Here is a 19782-nt window from a genome sequence, read left to right as displayed (position 1 = left end):
CTTGGCGAGCTCTGCAAGCCCTGCTGTTTTGTTGTGTGTGGCAAATTGACTGGCAGGATGATGAACAACCTGTTGCTGCATCCAAATGGTGCCATCGTTTGCCTTTATGTCTGGTGTAGTTGCGTTGTTCTTATATGTGAGTGGACATTTCTTCCTTTGAGGGCTCCTGTTCTCTTTCTCTGATGTAGAACCGTTATCCTCATCTGAGTTCACCTCTGTTATAGCATGTCTTTATTTGAAAACAGCAGTGTCAGATTGAGGGGAGCGTGAACGTAACTGAGAGAATAAAAGTGAATAAAAAAAAACACTAAAATTTACAAGTACCATAAATTTACACTGGCTGTTACATTTGATTTGAGTCTGTATGTTTCTATTGTATAACATTAACAATAAGAGAAGCTTACTACTAAAAATGGTAATTTTGAGAAGCGGACAGAAGCGAACCCACGATCTATTGATTATGAGTCAGCAGTTCTTACCGCTGCACCACCCAAGTGGTCGTGCCAGCGTCATATCTTTACCCGATTTCTTTTCTTTGGTTATATTATATGAATAAAAACACACTTGTTTTATTATACGTGTACCTTTTATGTAGGTGTTTATTTGATGTTTGGACTTCTTTGCACATTATATAATTCATGTCAAAATTTTGTCGTTAGTACTATAACATGAAAAAAGTTTGTGTTTTAGCTATGTGTTTAACATTTCTTGCTTTTCTCGCAATTCCTGTCAATCTATATTTACATAGATCATGATCATTGTAGACACGGAACACACATGAAATGCATGTGTTCCAAGTAATGATATATTATTTATCCTGTACAACTCTAGGCACCTCACATACAGATAAAGAGCCTTGAGTTGGGAGAACTTATTCTCCGAGTTGAGCTGCACCGGTGGAGGATGGGATAGCAGGCTGCTTGCTGCTTATTTTGATCGACACATTTACAAAGCAAAAGAGGTGTGAAGGAATTTAAGGTGGCCCAGGATTACAAGTTTTTCTTAGGCTTCAGGGATTCTAATGTTAACTTAGGCAAGTGGAATATGTATGTCTAGCAGTACACACGTCTATGTTTTTGTATTTTTTTTCCTTTTTCCTGATAAGTGTTGGCAATTGCATTAATCAAGAAAATGACAGAGTGATGTTTAAATTAGTAAGATGGGGCTAAAATAGTTGCAGTGGCCAGTGACCACCACTATACATTTGAGTACTGAGAAAAGCGCTATAGAAATGTAATGAATTATTATTACTATTATTATTTGTGTCAATAATGTCTTGAGTTAATCAGGTTTACATAACACCTTTGAAATCAAAAGTGCTATACAAAGAAAATAATATAATTACATCACAGTCCTAACTTCTTCTTCTTCTTTCGGCTGCTCCTGTTAGGGGTTGCCACAGCGGATCATCTTCTTCCATATCTTTCTGTCCTCTGCATCTTGCTCTTTTACACCCATCACCTGCATGTCCATAAACCTTCGCTTAGGCCTTCCTCTTTTCCTCTTCTCTGGCAGCTCTATCCTTAGCATCCTTCTCCCAATATACCCAGCATCTCTCCTCTGCACATGTCCAAACCATCGCAATCTCTCTGACTTTGTCTCCCAACCGTCCAACTTGAGCTGACCCTCTAATGTACTCATTTCTAATCCTATCCATCCTCGTCACACCCAGTGCAAATCTTAGCATCTTTAACTCTGCTACCTCCAGCTCTGTCTCCTGCTTTCTGGTCAGTGCCACCGTCTCCAACCCATATAACATAGCTGATCTCACAACCGTCCTATAGACCTTCCCTTTCACTCTTTGCGATACCCGAGTTTCACAAATTACTCCTGACACTCTTCTCCACCCATTCCACCCTGCCTGCACTCTCTTTTTCACCTCTCTTCCACACTCCCCATTACTCTGTACTGTTGATCCCAAGTATTTAAACTTATCCACCTTTGCCAGCTCTACTCCCTGCATCATCCTCACCATTCCACTGACCTCCCTCTCATTTACACACATGTATTCTGTCTTGTTCCTACTGACCTTCATTCCTCTCCTCTCTAGAGCATATCTCCACCTCTCCAGGGTCTCCTCAACCTGCTCCCTACTATCACTACAGATCACAATGTCATCGGCAAACATCATAGTCCATGGGGACTCCTGTCTAATCTCGTCTGTCAACCTGTCCATCACCATTGCAAATAAGAAAGGGCTCAGAGCCAATCCCTCATGTAATCCCACCTCCAACTTGAATGCATCCGTCACTCCTACCGCAGACCTCACCACTGTCACACTTCCCTCGTACATATCCTGTACAACTCTTACGTACTACTCTGCTACTCCCGACTTCCTCATACAATACCACAGCTCCTCTCGAGGCACCCTGTCATTTGCTTTCTCCAGGTCCACAAAGACGCAGTGCAACTCCTTCCGGCTTTCTCTAAACTTCTCCATCAATATTCTCCGAGCAAACATTGCATCTGTGGTGCTCTTTCTTGGCATGAAACCATACCGCTGCTCACTAATCATCACCTCACTTCTTAACTGAGCTTCCACTACTCTTTCCCATAACTTCATGCTGTGGCTCATCAATTTTATTCCCCTGTAGTTACTGCAGTACTGCACATCCCCCTTATTCTTAAATATCGGCACCACTACACTTCTTCTCCACTCCTCAGGCATCCTCTCACTTTCCAAGATTCCATTAAACAATCTGGTTAAAAACTCCACTGTCATCTCTCCTAAATACCTACATGCTTCCATAGGTATGTCATCTGGACCTTTCCATTTTTCATCCTCTTCATAGCTGTCCTTACTTCCTCCTTGCTAATCCGTTGCAGTTCCTGATTCACTATCTCCACATCATCCAACCTCTTCTCTCTCTCGTTCTCTTCATTCATCAACCTCTCAAAGTACTCTTTCTATCTGCTCAACACACTCTCCTCGCTTGTGAGTATGTTTCCATCTTTATCCTTTATTACCCATACCTGCTGTACATCTTTCCCAGCTCGGTCCCTCTGTCTTGCCAATTGTTACAGGTCCTTTTCTCCGTCCTTAGTGTCCAACCTCTCATACAACTCATCATACGCCTTTTCTTTAGCCTTCGCCACCTTTCTCTTCACCTCTTCTCCTTGTACTCTTGTCTACTTTCTGCATCTCTCTGACTATCCCACTTCTTCTTTGCCATTCTCTCCCTCTCCATACTCTCCTGTATTTCCTCATTCTACCACCAGGTTTTCTTTTCCTCCTTCCTCTTTCCAGATGTCACACCAAGTTACCTTTCTTGCTGTCAACCTTACTACATCTGCTGTAGTTTCCCAGCTGTCTGGTAATTCTTCTGCCATCCAGTGCCTGTCTCACCTCCTCCCTAAACTCAACCTTGCAGTCTTCCTTTTTCAACTTCCACCATTTGATTCTTGGCTCTGCCCTCACTCTCTTCCTCTTCTTGATCTCCAATGTCATTCTACAGACCACCATCCTATGCTGCTTAACTACACTTTCCCCTAACACCACTTTGCAGTCTTCAATCTCCTTCAGATCAACTCTTCTGTATAGGATGTAATCTACCAGTGTGCATCTTCCTCCACTCTTGTACTTAACCCTATGTTCCTCCCTCTTCTTAAAATACGTATTCACCACAGCCATGTCCATCCTTTTGGCAAAATCCACTATCCACTGACCTTCTTCATTCCTCTCCTTGACACCATACCTACCCATCACCTCCTCGTTTCCACTGTTCCCTTCACCAACATGCCCATTGAAATACGCTCCAATCACCACTTTCTGTCCTTTGGGTAAGCTGTTCATCACTTCATCCAACTCACTCCGAAAATCTTCTTTCTCACCTATTGCACACCCAACTTGCGGTGCATATGCACTGACAACATTCATCATCACACCTCCAATTTCTAGCTTCATAATCATTACTCTGCCTGACACACTTGTCACCTCCAAAACACTCTTGACATACTGTTCCTTCAGAATAACTCCTACCCCATTTCTCCTCTCATCCACACCATGATAGAACAATTTGAATACATCTCCAATCCACCTGGCCTTACTCCCCTTCCATTTAGTCTCTTGCATGCACAATATATCAACCTTCCTTCTCTCCATCATATCTGCTAACTCTTTCCCCTTACCAGTCATACTGTCAACATTCAAAGTTCCTACCCTCAGTTCCACTCTCTTTACTTTCTTCCTCTCCTCCTGCCTCTGGACACATTTCCCCCCCCCCCCCTTCTTCTCCTCCTTCTTCTTCAACCAACAGTAGCCCAATTTCTGCGAGCACCCTGTTGGCTAACAGTACTGGTGGAGGTCGTTGTTAACCCGGGGCTCGACCAATCCGGTATGGAAATTTGTATTGTTGTCCCCATATTGATTTGGCAAAATTTTACACCGGATGTCCTTCCTGATGTATCCCTCCCCATTTATCCGGCCTTGGGACTGGCATGAAGAAACACACTGGTTTGTGCATTCCCTGTGGCTGGGTTACATCACAGTTCTAACTATTCATTAAAATACTTCTACTGAAATTTCTTGATCAGTCAACTACTTGCTTCAGTGTGCCAAACCAACTGCTTTTATGTATGATCTCCTGCTTGTGCATCTTGCAGTCCTTTTCCTAGGATGGACTCAGTGAGGCACTCATGTTTGGTCTATTATGGACTGTTATCTGCTGTCATGGGACAAAAGTGAAATCCAAGATTTAACTGTTGCAGATAAATTGTAGAGGTAGTGCTGATACTGGGCGTTTTTCCATTGGTTTCTCTGGTGCACATAAACCACGCCTTTTTGTTGATAATTGATGTAAAGTTTTGTCCGTTATTGCTGGCAAGTATTGACCATTTTTGTTATTGACCTGCCAGTTTCTGAATATATCAGAAGTGTCACTCATTTGTAACTGTTATTGCTTTATCAGATCAAGGAGTTTGCGTGCCAAAGAGATTGTTGTGGCAGTTCCCCAGAGAACTGAACTGACGTTTTGCCTGAATCTACCTATTAAGTGGCATTAAAGAGGGGTCATATCTTAGATTTCCAGCTGCAGCTGAAGTCTCACAAGCCAAGCAAAATAAAAGTGGACAATGCCACTTTGTTTTACATAATCCACTGCAAGAAAGCAGTCATGATATAAGACATTAAAAGAGTAAATTATAAGTCAGTGTGAAAGACTAATAGGAAGCTAATGCAGATGTTAGTTAACTATGTTTTGCTGTATATACAGTATGTATATCCAGCTTCACCTGGGAAATTTTCCATGACAATGGGCCTTAGTTATAGTGCTGTTGGTTAATTAAATTAAATCAGATATATTATGTAACTAACCAAGTATTTTTCTGTAGACGATATTTGTAGGTTTTTTTACCCACCACCATTAATTCACTGGAGATCTTTACTCTTAAAACATGCTACATGCAATTATTTTTGAATAAAACATTCATGCCATAGATAAACTCTTGATTTCCCTAATGACTGACTTTGGCTTTTGTTGATGGCCATTAGAAAACACAATTTCACAGGAAACTGTATTCTTTTGAATTTGAAGAGGTAATTAGTATGAGTAATGGTAATTTTGGGTATGAGTATAATTTCACATCCTGCAAAAATTGTACCTTTGATTAGATTTGCATGTATTGTTTTGGTCTATATTTTTGTATCGTCAAAAAAGTTTGGAGGGTTTAGATCAAAAGCCATATACGCTGAACTGTGGTTTACTTTAACTTATCACATACAGCATTGATGTTTACAGGCTGCTCGTTTATATGGCCCATGCAATGAATTGAATATTTTAAGCATTGTACAGAAAAGAACAGGTGTAAGGAAATAATATTGTAAACTATGTACAGCGTCTACCCCTAGTATATTGTGCCCATGTAGGACCTCATGCCATCCTGGACTTTGTTGCACTCAGGGCTTGAAGTTCTGCTTTACGAACCAAAACGTAGCAACACATTTCAGTCTGAACTCTAAGGGGACACCCTTGTTCTCCACAATATTGCATATATTTAACCATCAAGGGGGACGAGCCCCAAAGGTCTATGAAGTATATGTATATAAGCGACAATCTAAGGAGAACAAATTCCACCCACAGCTTGGATTTGAATGTATTTTATACCCCATTGTGAGGAGTAAGAAGAGGCTGACAGATAAGGGTGTATTGCCAGTGCCCAAGGATGCTACTTGCTTCTTTACTAGTGTCTCTCTCTCTCTCTCTCTGTCCCTTTTTATTTCTGACATAGAAACATCTTTACTTATAGCCACATCTGTCACCCACACTTTTAGTTTTAAGTATGCTGACAAACGTTTGGTGCTTATGGCCTTCATTTGTATAAAGTGGCAGCCCCATTTCTGTGTGTGACTCCTTCTCAGCACTGAGCTGATAAAGGATTCTGTGTCTAAAAGTAGCCCTATCACTACAGAATTATTACCTACAAACATGCCTCAGAATAGCTCACTTGCTACAAGATTATTACCAACAAATAAGAAAAACATGGGTCTGCCGATTTTCTCTCTTTTATAATATCATCAGATTTCAATCAAACCACTCAAAGCATTTTTGAGATTTTGGGGTATTTAGTTTTTCTTTTGTAGGGGCAGTTTCTACCCCCAAATACTGATATATTATTCTGTATACCTATTTGCCTAGATGTACAATCCTGCCAAATTTCAGATTTTTTTAACAAAATGGGATATAGTACCATTGTTGATGAGTGAATGAGGGAGTTAATCAGTTAGTCAACTTTCTATCTATCTATCTATCTATCTATCTATCTATCTATCTATCTATCTATCTATCTATCTATCTATCTATCTATCTATCTATCTATCTATCTATCTATACTGTATTAGATATACTGAACATATACTGTATTAGATCCAAGTCTGAGTGCAATTTGCATATATGCATTATACAGGTCAAATCCCATTATAGCAAATACTGAAGTAACAAATTTTCAGAATAGTGAATAAGTTTTGTTGGTGTGATGGTGTGGGTCAGGTCCTTGCTCCCTCTTCATTTTTGGGAGCCTCTTGTACCGGACACCATCGGTACCATAACTGAGATGAGCTTGGCAGATGAGGACAAACACACATGAAGCAAGAGGATGGTGAAAAGTGCTCAAGTGCTTTTATTAAAAAAAAAAACAGTATTCAAAAAGTGTAGTACTCTAAATGTTCCATCAATAAATAATCAATAAAAACAAAGGTGAGGTAGAGGTTAACAATTCAAATAAATAAATCCATTAAAATCAGAGGTTAAAACACAGGCCGGAAACTTCTTTAAAAACACTACCCTCAGTGCCCCTTTAAACCCGACTCCTCCTTGTCTATTCCCTTCCTGGATCTTGCAGACCAAAGAGAAGTCTACCAGCAGACACAGACAACCTTTTGTCCTGGCTCGTGTCCCTATCGCCACTTCCTCACCATTCCATGGGGAGACACCGAGCCCTGCTCTGCTTGTACCGCTACCAATCTGTTGGCTCCTCCTGGCGAGAGCACATTCCTGAGCCCAATGGTCGTTCCTGGTAATTGCGACCATTCTGCCCCCTCCTGAGCACTGGCCTTATATGCTCCTCCCTGGGACTGCAGACCCGTCCATCTGCTTCTTTTCCTCACTCCAACTCTCTCTCACACTCCTGCCTCTCTTCTTCTTACTTTAACTTATGCTCTCTTTTCTTTAGTTCATTCCTTCCCTCTGTCACACTTGCGCTTCCCTTTTTAAACATGGGAATGTGGCACAGCTGCTGTAATCAGCAGCTCCTGGCGTCATTTAGGGTTTCAGGCTATCCTGCACCTGTGCACTAAGTGCAGGGCCGTCCGTTCCCACATCGCACACGGGAACCGCTCTCACCACGCTACCATACCCTCACACACAAAGACGTGAATGCACCGATTATTTATTTAAAATGACAATCAACCACGGACCTCACTTTACCACAGTTGGCCCGAACAAACATTCATACAACATCATATTAAATGAATTTAATTTTTAGAAATTTTGAACCGCCACCTTATCGTGGTGGAGGGGTTTGCGTGTCCCAATGATCCTAGGAGCTGTTTTGTCCGGGGCTTTATGCCCCTGGTAGGGCCACCCAAGGCAAACTGGTCCTAGGTGAGGGATAAGACAAACAGCGGTTAAACATACCTTCTATGATGAATTAAAACTTTGGACGCCGTTTTCCCTTGCCTGGACGCGGGTCACCGGGGCCCCCCTCTGGAGCCAGGCCTGGAGGTGGGGCATGCTGATGAGCGCCTGGTGGCCGGGCCTGCACCCATGGGGCTCGGCCGGGCACAGCCCAAAGAGGCAACGTGGGTCCCCCTTCCCATGGGCTCACCACCTATGGGAGGGGCCAAGGAGGTCGGGTGCAGTGTGAGTTGGGGTGGTGGCTGAAGGCGGGGACCTTGGTGGTCTGATCCTCAGATACAGAAGCTGGCTCTTGGGACGTGGAATGTCACCTCTCTGAAGGGGAAGGAGCCTGAGCTAGTGCGCGAGGTCGAGAGGTTCCGTCTAGATATAGTCGGACACACCTTGACGCACAGCTTGGACTCTGGAACCAATCTCCTTGAGAGGGGCTGGACTCTGTACCGCTCTGGAGTTGCCCATGGTGAGAGGTGCCGAGCGGGTGTGGGCATACTTATTGCCCCCCGACTTGGAGCCTGTTCATTGGGGTTTACCCCAGTGAACGAGAGGGTAGCCTCCCTCCGCCTTCAGGTGGGGAGAACGGGTCCTAACGTTGTTTGTGCGTATGTGCCAAACAGCAGTTTGGAGTACCCACCCTTTTTGGAGTCCCTGGAGGAGGTGCTAGAGGGCATACTTCTGGGGACTCCCTCGTTCTGCTGGGAGACTTCAATGCTCACGTGAGACCTAGAAGGGTGTGATTGGGAGGAATGCCCCATCCCAATCCCCCCCCCCCACCCCATTTCTGAACCCGAGTGGTGTTTTGTTATTGGACTTCTGTGCTCATCACGGATTGTCCATAACGAACACCATGTTCAAGCATAGGGGTGTTCATATGTGCACTTGGCACCAGGACACCCTAGCCCTCAGTTCAATGATCGACTTTGTGGTCGTGTCGTCAGACCTGCGGCCACATGTCTTGGACAAATGGGTGAAGAGAGGGGCGGAGCTGTCAACTGATCACCACCTGGTGGTGAGTAGGTTTCGATGGTGGGGGAGGATGCCAGTCAGGCCTGGTAGGCCCAAACGTGTTGTGAGGGTCTGCTGGGAACGTCTGGCATAGTCCCCTGTCAGAAGTAGCTTCAACTCCCACCTCCAGCAGAACTTCGACCACTTCCCGAGGGAGGTGGGGGACATTGAGTCTGAATGGGCCATGTTCTTGCCTCTATCGTTGAGGCGGCTGACCAGCGCTGTGGCCGTAAGGTGGTCGGTGCCTGTTGTGGCGGCAATCCCCAAACCCGGTGGTGAGGGATGCCATCAAGCTGAAGGAGTCCTACAGGACCCTTTTGTCCTGTGGGACTCTGGAGGCAGCTGATAGGTACCGGCAGACCAAGTGGAATGCGGCTTTGGTGGTTGCTGAGGCAAAAACTCGGGCATGGGAGAAGTGTGGGGAGGCTATGGAGAACGACTTTCAGACAGCTTCGAGGAGATTCTGGTCTACCATCTGGTGTCTCAGGAGGGTGAAGCAGTGCAGTGTCAACACTGTGTATGGTGGGGATGGTGCACTGCTGACCTCGACTGTGGGTCGGTGGGGGGGGGGGTACTTCAAAGTCCTCCTCAATTCAACTAATATGCCTTCCAGTGAGGAAGCAGAGCCTGGGGACTCGGAGGTGGGCTCCCCCATCTCTGGGACTGAGGTCACCGAGGTGGTCAAAAAACTCCTTGGTGGCAGGGCCCCGGGGATGGATGAGATACGCCCGGAGTTCCTCAAGGCTGTGGATGTTGTAGGACTGTCTTGGTTGACATGCCTCTGCAACATTGCATAGATATCAGGCACAGTGCCTCTGGATTGGCAGACCAGGGTGGTGGTCCCACTCTTTAAGAAGGGGGACAGGAGGGTGTGTTCCAACTACAGAGGGATCACACTCCTCAGCCTCCCTGGAAAAGTCTATTCAGGGGTCCTGGAGAGGAGGGTCCATCGGATAATCGAACCTCGGATTTAGGAGGAACAGTGTGGTTTTCATCCTGGTCGCGGAACAATGGACCAGCTCTACACCCTTAGCAGGGTCCTGGAGGGTGCATGGGAGTTTGCCCAACCAGTCTATATGTGTTTTGTGGACTTAGAAAAGGCGTTCGACCGTTTCCCTCGGGGAATCCTGTGGGGGGTACTCCGCGAGTATCGGGTACCGGACCCCCTGATAAGGGCTGTTCGGTCCCTGTACAATCGGTGTCAGAGCTTGGTCCGCATTGCCAGCGGTAAGTCGAACCCGTTTCCAGTGAGAGTTGGACTCCGCCAAAGCTGCCCTTTGTCACCGATTCTGTTCATAACTTTTATGGACTGAATTTCTAGGCGCAGCCAGGGCGTTGAGGGGGTCCGGTTTGGTGGACTCAGGATTGGGTCACTGCTTTTTGCAGATGATGTTGTCCTGTTTGCTTCATCAGGCCATGATCTTCAGCTCTCTCTGGATCGGTTCGCAGCTGAGTGTGAAGCGGCTGGGATGGGAATCAACACCTCCAAATCCGAGACCATGGTCCTCAGCCGAAAAAGGGTGCAGTGCCCTCTCAGGGTTGGGAGCGAGATCCTGCCCTAAGTAGAGGAGTTCAAGTATCTCGGGATCTTGTTCATGAGTGAGGGAAGAATGGAGCGTGAGATCGACAGGCGGATTGGTGCGGCATCCGCAGTGATGCGGGCTCTGCATCAGTCTGTCGTGGTGAAAAAGGAGCTGAGCCGCAAGGCAAGGCAAGGCAAAGCTCTCATATTACCAGTCAATCTATGTTCCTACCCTCACCTATGGTCATGAGGTATGGGTAGTGACTGAAAGAACGAGATTGTGAATACAAGCGGCTGAAATGAGTTTCCTGTGCAGGGTGTCTGGGCATTCCCTTAAAGATAGGGTGAGAACCTCAGTCATCCGGGAGGGGTTCAGAATGAGCCGCTGCTCCTCCTCATCGAGAGGAGTCAGATGAGGTGGCTCGGGCATCTTTATCAGGATGCCTCCTGGACGCCTCCCTGGTGAGGTGTTCCAGGCACGTCTAACCGGGAGGAGGCCCCAGGGAAGACCCAGGACACGCTGGAGGGACTGTGTCTCTTGGCTGGCCTGGGAACACCTTGGGATTCCCTTGGAAGAGCTAGAAGAAGTGGCCGGGGAGAGGGAAGTCTGGGTATCTGTGCTCAAGCTGCTGCCCCTGCGACCCGATCTCGGATAAGCGGAAGAGGATGGATGGAAATTTTTATTTCATTATAACAAATGTTTTTTTGACCAAAAATGGCCACTGAAGATAATAATGTGATACAAAAAATGCTTAATGTTGTACTTACACTTTTCACCGAGTCTCGAGAACCCTGCAAAAGCCTGTATCTTTCTTCGTAGACCAAAAGAATGTGACAGTCTCTAATTTATGGTCTCGGGTGTGACATCATACAAGTACAGCCAAATTCTGAGTCAATTCTCCATAAAACGTCCATGTGGGTAGTTGTGTTGTGTGTAGATACTGTACTGTTTGAGTTTCATAGCGTTTCTCAAAGTTTCTTTGAGATGAACAATAAAAGTGAAAAACAGCATCAGCTTTTGAAAGAAAAATTAACGATCCTGGAAAAAGTTGATTCCAGAATGAAGAAAACTGATTTGGCAAAAGCATTTGGAATTGTGCCTTCATCTTCATGTAATATCTCAGTATCATTCTAGAATATATTTTCATACCTGTATTTAAAAAAAAAAAAAAAAAAAAGTTACCTCTAACGTCAATTTTTAAATGAAAACATTTTTTGCAGTTTAAGAAGCGCTGTTTTTTCATACAGGTATTACCAAGCTTGGGTCACAGAGTTCCATGAGAGACAGAAGGTGAGTCCTGTTTTCAAGGAAAATACAGGAACTTTATTACTGTATAGAGAAGGCAGGTACAGTCTCAAGACTTCGTTCACAATAGGGACACTCAAGCACACAAGATAGGATCCGGGACATGGCCAAGCGCCCTGCTTTAGCTCCCATCTTCAGATTAGAACCCCAGTGCCTCAGAACAGCAGTAGCAGATGTGGTCTGGAGAAGAGAAATCAGGAGAGTGAGAAAGAGCATGTCAAACCATTTATTATACACTAACCTTTCTAACCCCTAACCCTAACTTCAATCCTGTAACTGCTGGTCCAGAACTGCTGACATAGACCTGCGGTGGATGTATGGTGCTCTGGCTCTGCAGTTGGATATTATTGCTTGCGCCACTGCCATTAGAGATGGCGAATAGCCAGCAATCCCAGTCACAGTAGTTACATGTATTTTCCCCATATTTATTATAATGAAATATTTTCATGGTCCCAAAAGGTTTGTTACAATGTGTGAACGTTCATGCACTGTTCCAAGCTTAATTAGAGTACTTGGTTGATTCACATGCAAATACGAGCAGGACAGTCAAGTGCTTCATTCACACGTAGGAGTAGGTGGAGGACAGCACCCAATCGGTGTTATGTAGGGACCCTGCACGGCAAAATCAGGAGAAAGAGAAAGAAATGGAAGAAGAGATAAGAGGTTAAAGAAAGATAGTAAGTGAAAAAAAGAAAGAGGCAGGATTGAAGAGGAGCTTGTGCGAGTGGAATGAAAGTAGGCACTCAGGTAAACAGCCCAGACAGACGTGTATGGCCATCACTTGAGGGGCAGGGGTCACCTCTGCTAAGCAATCTGAGAATAGGGGCGGCCCAGCAGTCCATGTGGGCTCCCACCTTAAAGCCATGCTGTGGTGGTGGACAGGATATGGAGCAAAGCCTGGAATGGTACCCCACTGAATTCCAAGGGACTGACAATTGGAATCTGAGCCGTGTTATGGTTGACTGCACCTCTACAGATGCTGTCTGGTTGCAGAGATCTTGTCTGGAGTAAGCAAAAGAGATGTCCATTTTTAGAAAGTAGGCATTGTGGCTCAGGATAGTTTTTAAAGGACAGATTCTGCCTGGGATTTTAACCTCATTGTAATGGATTATTTGTTGTTTTTGGGACATTTTAAACTCCACGTTTTAGCACTTGGTTTTTAATAATGGATTATTTATTTATTTAATGTTGGAGCACTACTCTTTTAAGTTGTTTAACACCAAGAATAAAAGCAGTGTAGTACTTTGCTGACTGTGTGGTTTCGTTTGCCCAGCTCTTCCTTGGGTATGTTATAGACGGTTCCAGGTTCAAATGGCTCCCGGAAAAGACCAAGGAGTGTGGAGCCAACTTGGACTGTCACAGATTTGCAGATAAACATGGCAGAAAAACTCCAAATCTAGGTGTGCAAAGCTTGTTGTGTCATACCCAAGAAGAATACAGGCTGTATTCGCCGCTAATGGTGCTTCAACGAAGTACCGAGGAAAGGGTCTAAATACTTGTGTCAATATGATTTTTCTGTTATTATTTAATTATTTTTTTGGTGGGTAAAAATTTCTATAATCCTGTTTTCAGATTGGGCGGCTCGGTGGCGCAGTGGGTAGCGCTGCTGCCTCGCAGTTGGGAGATCTGGGGACCTGGGTTCGCTTCCTGGGTCCTCCCTGCGTGGAGTTTGCATGTTCTCCCCGTGTCTGCGTGGGTTTCCTCCGGGTGTTCCGGTTTCCTCCCACAGTCCAAAGACATGCAGGTTAGGTGGATTGGCGATTCTACATTGGCCCTAGTGTGTGCTTGGTGTGTGGGTGTGTTTGTGTGTGTCCTGCGGTGGGTTGGCACACTGCCCAGGATTGGTTCCCTGCCTTGTGCCCTGTGTTGGCTGGGATTGGCTCCAGCAGACCCCCGTGACCCTGTGTTCAGATTCAGCGGGTTGGAAAATGGATGGATGGATGGATGTTTTCAGTTTGTCATTCTGGGGTATTGAGTGCTGGTTGATGAAAAAATAAATGTAAAAGATTTTAGCATAAGGCTGCAACATAACAAAACTTTGTTTTATATGGTGTCTTTCACATTCGGTAACATATGGCAATGCTGCTGTTTAGCACTGTAGTTCTAACATTCTATTGTCTGGGTCATTGTTTGTGTGGAGTCTGCAGATTCTCCCTATGTTTTTGTAGTTTTTTCCCTGGGTACTCTATATATTTTAGGAGAATTAATTTTTCCAAATTGTTCCTTAGGGTGTGCATGCTTGAGTGGGCCCTGTCATGGATTGACACTGCCTAGCTGGTTCCTACCTTGCATCCAATGCTGCCTGGGAAAGTTCCAAGCCATAGCAATCCTAAATTGGATTAAATGGATTTGTAAAAGTTATGTGAAATAGAAGACACTGGCCAGAGCTTGCAAATATCCTGGCATCAAATCAAAATATTAAACATTGTACTGCATATTTTCATATAGGAGTCTTATGACAGTAGAAACTGATTTGCAAGACAGAACTTTAAGTCCATTAGAGTAATTTATTGCTTTATTTATGTATTATTTTCTCTTTATTCCTCTTTATGCACTTTTTCCACTATGTAATAACTAAGGATAAGCTCTCATAACTAATGTGAAACTATGTGATGCTACACCCTGGGGGAGCTCAGCCAGGCCTGTCTCTGCTGTTACATAATTGTGTGCAGCTGTTATAACTTCACAAGAGTGTTTATATGATGCACTGACAGGAGATGGAAGGAGATACTTAGTTTAATGTACATGATGAAGGCCAGAGCCAGTTTTAAGGAGTGGCCTTTTTAAATGTTTAAGTACTGAGGAGCACCACTGTTCTTATTTATCCAGCATAAGCTTGTGAGAAACAAACACCCAGAGGATGGATGTGATTAGTCCTGTTAAAATGATGTGTATCTCTTTCTTAATGCTTGAAATATCTCTCCTCTGCCACTGGGAATCTGGCACCTCATCCTTTGCTATTGTGACACAATTATTTATGCATGTCTTCTTGAATGAATTAATGGCATTCTTTGAGTCAGTCATGTTTATCTTTCATAGCACACCATTAGCTGGTAAATTTACAAAGTAGAGTGCAGTTAATTTCAAAACATTAGCATAGCAAAGTGTACAAATTAGACAGATTTTCCTTGTGATATTCTAGGGGTGTTTTTACCTTTCTATAAATAATTGTCTCTTTTTTTCTTTTTTTAGGTTTGCCTTGGCAGTTTGCCTTTAATGTAAAATTTTACCCTCCAGATCCTTCTCAGCTGACTGAAGACATAACAAGGTAATATGTAAATTTGTTTAGATGGGCCTGGCTTGATAAAGGCCAGTTATAATCGTGATGATGGGCATGTGTATTTAGTACCAATATCTTAGGCAGGCTTTTCACAAACGGATGCATGGCAAACTGGCAGAGATGAAATTGAAATGAAATTGAAAAGGAATGTATAAGGAGAAATTTGGAGGTATAATTCAAAGTAAAAGATATGAGTATTTAAAAGAAAGAGAGAAGGAAAATTACTTTTTAAATTCTGTGTATGTGTTATGTGTATTACAAAATACATTTTCACTTTCTATGACATTTTATTTTTCGTAGTGAAATGTAAAGGTCACTTACCCCTCCAAAACTCAAGTTAACCACGAGAGATTGATTCTGTCTTCCTCCATGAGTGTTAGGTTTTATGTTCTTGTATAAAGCCTTCAAACATAAATAATAAGCAGAAATTGAATCTCAAATGTATTGGTACTGCAGTATAATTGTTACAGACTCTAAAATATTTGAACGCCAAGCTTCTGTCACTCAGGATACTTGAAAGAGGAAGTATAATACCATTGAATCAAGTCGCAGTACTAAAGTACTCCGTTTGCTCCATGATCATTTTACTTAAATATCTTGACATGATTAGATACCCATTTAAAAGGTCATTTTGTAATCATGACAGTTTGACATTTGGACTTCTAATAATCCTTTTTATAATGAAATGCAATAACCGCTCTAAATTCACTAAGGATACAATGTAAAGGTCACTAAAATCAAAGTACAAGTAAATAAAAAAAGAAGTCTATAAAATTCTAACAAGTTTTGTTGCAAAGAAATGATCATAAAATCAAGATTATTGATATCAACCGTTTCTAAATAAAGAATTAACTATTGTACTCGTCTTACTATTTCACCGTTATTAGTATCATCAAATGGCTGATGCTGCAGCTGGAAAGGTGGTATTTGGTATGAACATCTCGCTGTCCAAGTGCTGAAATTTTTATCCATTTTCTTGAAACTGAAAACTTGGCTTTGTCATTCATTATAAAGAAAGTTCTTCTACTATTAAACAATGAATTATTTTTACTGCAGGGCACACACATGTGCCCAGGAATGGTACAGCTTTCCAATTTTTTTTTTAAGTCATATTCATTTTTGTTCTTAATTTCCAGATACTTCCTGTGCCTGCAGCTCCGTCAGGATATTGCAGTGGGCCGTTTGCCCTGTTCTTTTGTTACTCACGCTCTTCTAGGCTCATATACTCTGCAAGCTGAGTTGGGGGATTATGATTCTGAAGAGCACAGGCATGACTACATTAGTGAATTCCAGTTTGCACCAACACAGACCAAGGAGTTGGAGGACAAAGTAGTGGAACTGCACAAAACACACAGGTTGTCCTTTTTATATATTATTAAGATTACATAAGTAAATTTCTGCTATTTCAGTCTATGGCTATGTATCTATAATGCAGACAGGTCAGGCAATAAACACTTGGAATTGTGAGTCTTTAAAAAGGAATTGGTGTCTTAGCCTTTTGGCATTATGCTTAATTTAAGAAGTGGAATGCCAATGCTACTTCTGTTCAGTCAAATTAAGTTCACTTGTATTAATTCTTTAAAGAGTTTTGCTGAGCTGATATTAATAAAAAAAAAATATGCGTTCAACCTGGCATGGTAGCTAAACTGTTTTTTTGTGTAAATAATGTATTCTCATTTTTTTATACATTATTTAAATTAAACCTTAAACTTTCATAGGGCAATTTGAGGAATGTTTCACATATTTTCAGATGCTTTTTTATGTTTTTCATATTCTATAATTGATGATGTCCATTATGGATTTATTTTCCATTGCATTATTGTTATGAACAACCTATTTAAGAACTATGTTTTTATTACAAAGGTGCTGGCACTGAAAGGACACACACTGCATGTTGAATCTCAGAAAATGTAATGCATTCATCAGGAGAACATGTTTACTTTAATCAGACATTGCTCTCCAGCTCTGTTAATGCCCTCACTAGTTCTCTGCAGGTTGTCTGCATGGACAATAACTACAAAATAAAAAACAGAATATACGTTGAAATCTAAAGAAATAACAATGTAAGTTATGAGGGGTGTGGATTTCCTAGGCACATAGGAATATGATATTAAATCCCAATATTTCATGCACAGTATGGTCATAATTCAGTTTTATTATTGTTTTGAAATGTAGCTTTAGTAGTGTTAACATTCAGTTAAGTAATACATTACACTTTATTCATTTTTATTTGACTGAAGTTAAGGTTGAAATCATGTTTTTATGGGCAAATATGTCAATGTATTACACCTAATAAGGGAAACCATTGACTCCGTCCATCCTACCTTTTTTTTAATTTATGTAGTGAAAATTGATATCTCCATTTTCCACAGAAACACTGGAAATATTTAATTACTATTGTGAACCCAGCGACATTTTCTTGGAACAGCAATCTCTTCAGTATCACAATACTTCTGATTGAGTTTCACCCAACAATGCCAAAAATGTGCCTAGATAAGGCAATTTAAAATGTAACACCCTGGTTGAGCAAGATAGGAAATCATTTAATAGACAGAATAAAATTAAAAATGAACTAAAAAAAATATTGAAAAGCAAATGAAAAGAAAAACTATATATGTATTGTATGTTATCTTTCAGGTTTCACACTGATCATTTCCTTGCATAAGTACGTAAGCCTTTGATTGAACTAAACCTCAGAGAGAACACATAATGTTGTCTGTGTAAGACATGAGTAAAGAAAGGCACATACTATAACAATATTCTCAGCATTTCACACTTCACTTAAACATTGTGGCATCACTTTAATTAGAATTTCAGCACGATTTATTGTATACCAGTAATGGTGCACTGCACGATAACATGTAATGAATACACTTCACTTGAGTATTCGTAGTTTTCATACACTTTCTCTGTATGTTTACCATTCGTTTGCTTAGAGGTTGATGCGCTTGCTGCTTCCTGAGCAGCTATTCTTTAATGCACCCCAGCAGCCCGCTTCTTCTTCTTCTTTTGTCGGCATCTTTTCGCGTTAAAACTGATTAAATCAGTGTTTGTGTTGCAATTAATTAGAATGTTTTCCTTAATTTTTCACTTAAGCTGGCACTTAAGTCTTCAATCTGCCTCAAGAATGATTTAAAATATGAAGAGGTAGGGGAAGTGACGGCAAAGGTGGTAGGGAATGAGAACGGCACCTGTACGCATGCGCTGCACGGTTGCCCATCTGGCCACTAACAAGAGTTGATTCTACAATAAAATAAAATAAAAATGAAAAGAGGAATAACCTTGCAGGTCAATCAACACCCTGAAAGTGAATAGTAGACATCACGTAGTATATGTGTACCAAATTTCAGGTCAATAGTTCAAACGGTTTGCAAGCTACAGGTGATTTAATATCTTGGACAGACAAATAGACAGCTACGGTAGCGTATTATATAAGAAGATCAGAGGTCACCCCACATTTTATGGTCTCCCAACAACATCCATGCAAGTGGCACAGTGGTAGCGCTGCTGCTTTACAGTAAGGAGATCATGGGTTCATAATATCTACAACAAACATTGCACCAGAAGACAAAATTATAAAAAAGCATTGCATACAACAGTGAAAAGTACAATTAGGAAGAAATAGTTATTGCACCACATCATAGTAAAAACAATATACCTATGTTTAGATTTCTGTTCTTATCCTTGCTATGCTAAATTAATTTCTTTAAACAAATGGAATTTTTACTTTTCAAATACATAAATGCTTGACATGGTGTCAGTGGTTAATAAATTTAAATATGGCAACATTTATAGCTGTTTAACTTGCAATAACTGCCATGAAAAAAGCAATTCAAACAAAAATCTTTCCATGTAGAGGAGTCTGAGAAAAGGTTTCTCTGGATCTCAACTTTAAGGGACATTGATAGAGACCAATAGTATTAACATGAAAGTCAGTACTGTAAAAACCTGAGGTATGGTGAGGAAAGGACCATGTATTAGCTCTTGTATGGTAGAAGTGCTGACTAGTTGCAGCTGTTGGCCTCAGCAGATACCTAATAAAGTCTTAAGCTTCCTCAGCAGAATCATCATCTTCATGTGAGTGAGTGAATGAGCAAACACACTATTCTCCACGTGCATTGTGCATATTCTTTTATTTTTCCAGTCCAAACTGTCAAGCACTTCAGTGCATTCACTGCAGCTCGTTTCTTGTTGCTACAGCATTCATGGCTGTCTCCTCCAGCAGAAACACCTGAATTATTCCTAAAAGGTCAAAGTCTTCGCAGTGTAGTTTGTTGACATAAAATGATCATAATAGAAATTAAACACCAAATAAAAGTAATTTCTTATTATAAAATGGACAAAATAATTGATTGTAAAATTTATTTACAATGACCATGTCATTTAGTGATATACAACAATAAAATGAAAGTCTATGATCACATGGACTGGATGGAAATTAATATGTGGATTGTCCTTTAAACCCTTTCCATATTAATGTCTACTTGTTAACATTGCCAGGTTATCTGCTCCAGCAGTGCTGGTATAGTCCCACTTTTACACC

At 42.0% G+C, this 19782-nt stretch overlaps 2 protein-coding genes across 16 annotated transcripts in view; both read left to right on the top strand.

Annotated features, from left to right (window-relative positions):
• Positions 1 to 19782, top strand: part of epb41l2 (erythrocyte membrane protein band 4.1 like 2) — a 309675-nt gene that overhangs the window by 202263 nt on the left and 87630 nt on the right. For all 15 annotated transcript variants that reach the window (XM_051924131.1, XM_051924135.1, XM_051924129.1 and 12 more), the window contains exons 6-7: positions 15152 to 15227; positions 16376 to 16594. In XM_051924131.1, coding sequence (XP_051780091.1) covers positions 15152 to 15227; positions 16376 to 16594 — 295 coding nt within the window. The remainder of the gene's footprint in view (positions 1 to 15151; positions 15228 to 16375; positions 16595 to 19782) is intronic.
• LOC114647575 (solute carrier family 35 member D3) overlaps positions 1 to 19782 on the top strand; it is a 1087183-nt gene that overhangs the window by 1023611 nt on the left and 43790 nt on the right. The window lies entirely within an intron of this gene.

This window comes from Erpetoichthys calabaricus, chromosome 3 (assembly GCF_900747795.2).
Source record: "Erpetoichthys calabaricus chromosome 3, fErpCal1.3, whole genome shotgun sequence".
Taxonomy (NCBI): Eukaryota; Metazoa; Chordata; class Cladistia; order Polypteriformes; family Polypteridae; genus Erpetoichthys; species Erpetoichthys calabaricus.
Note: the sequence above shows the minus strand (reverse complement) of the source record. Positions and strands in the feature narration are given on the sequence as shown.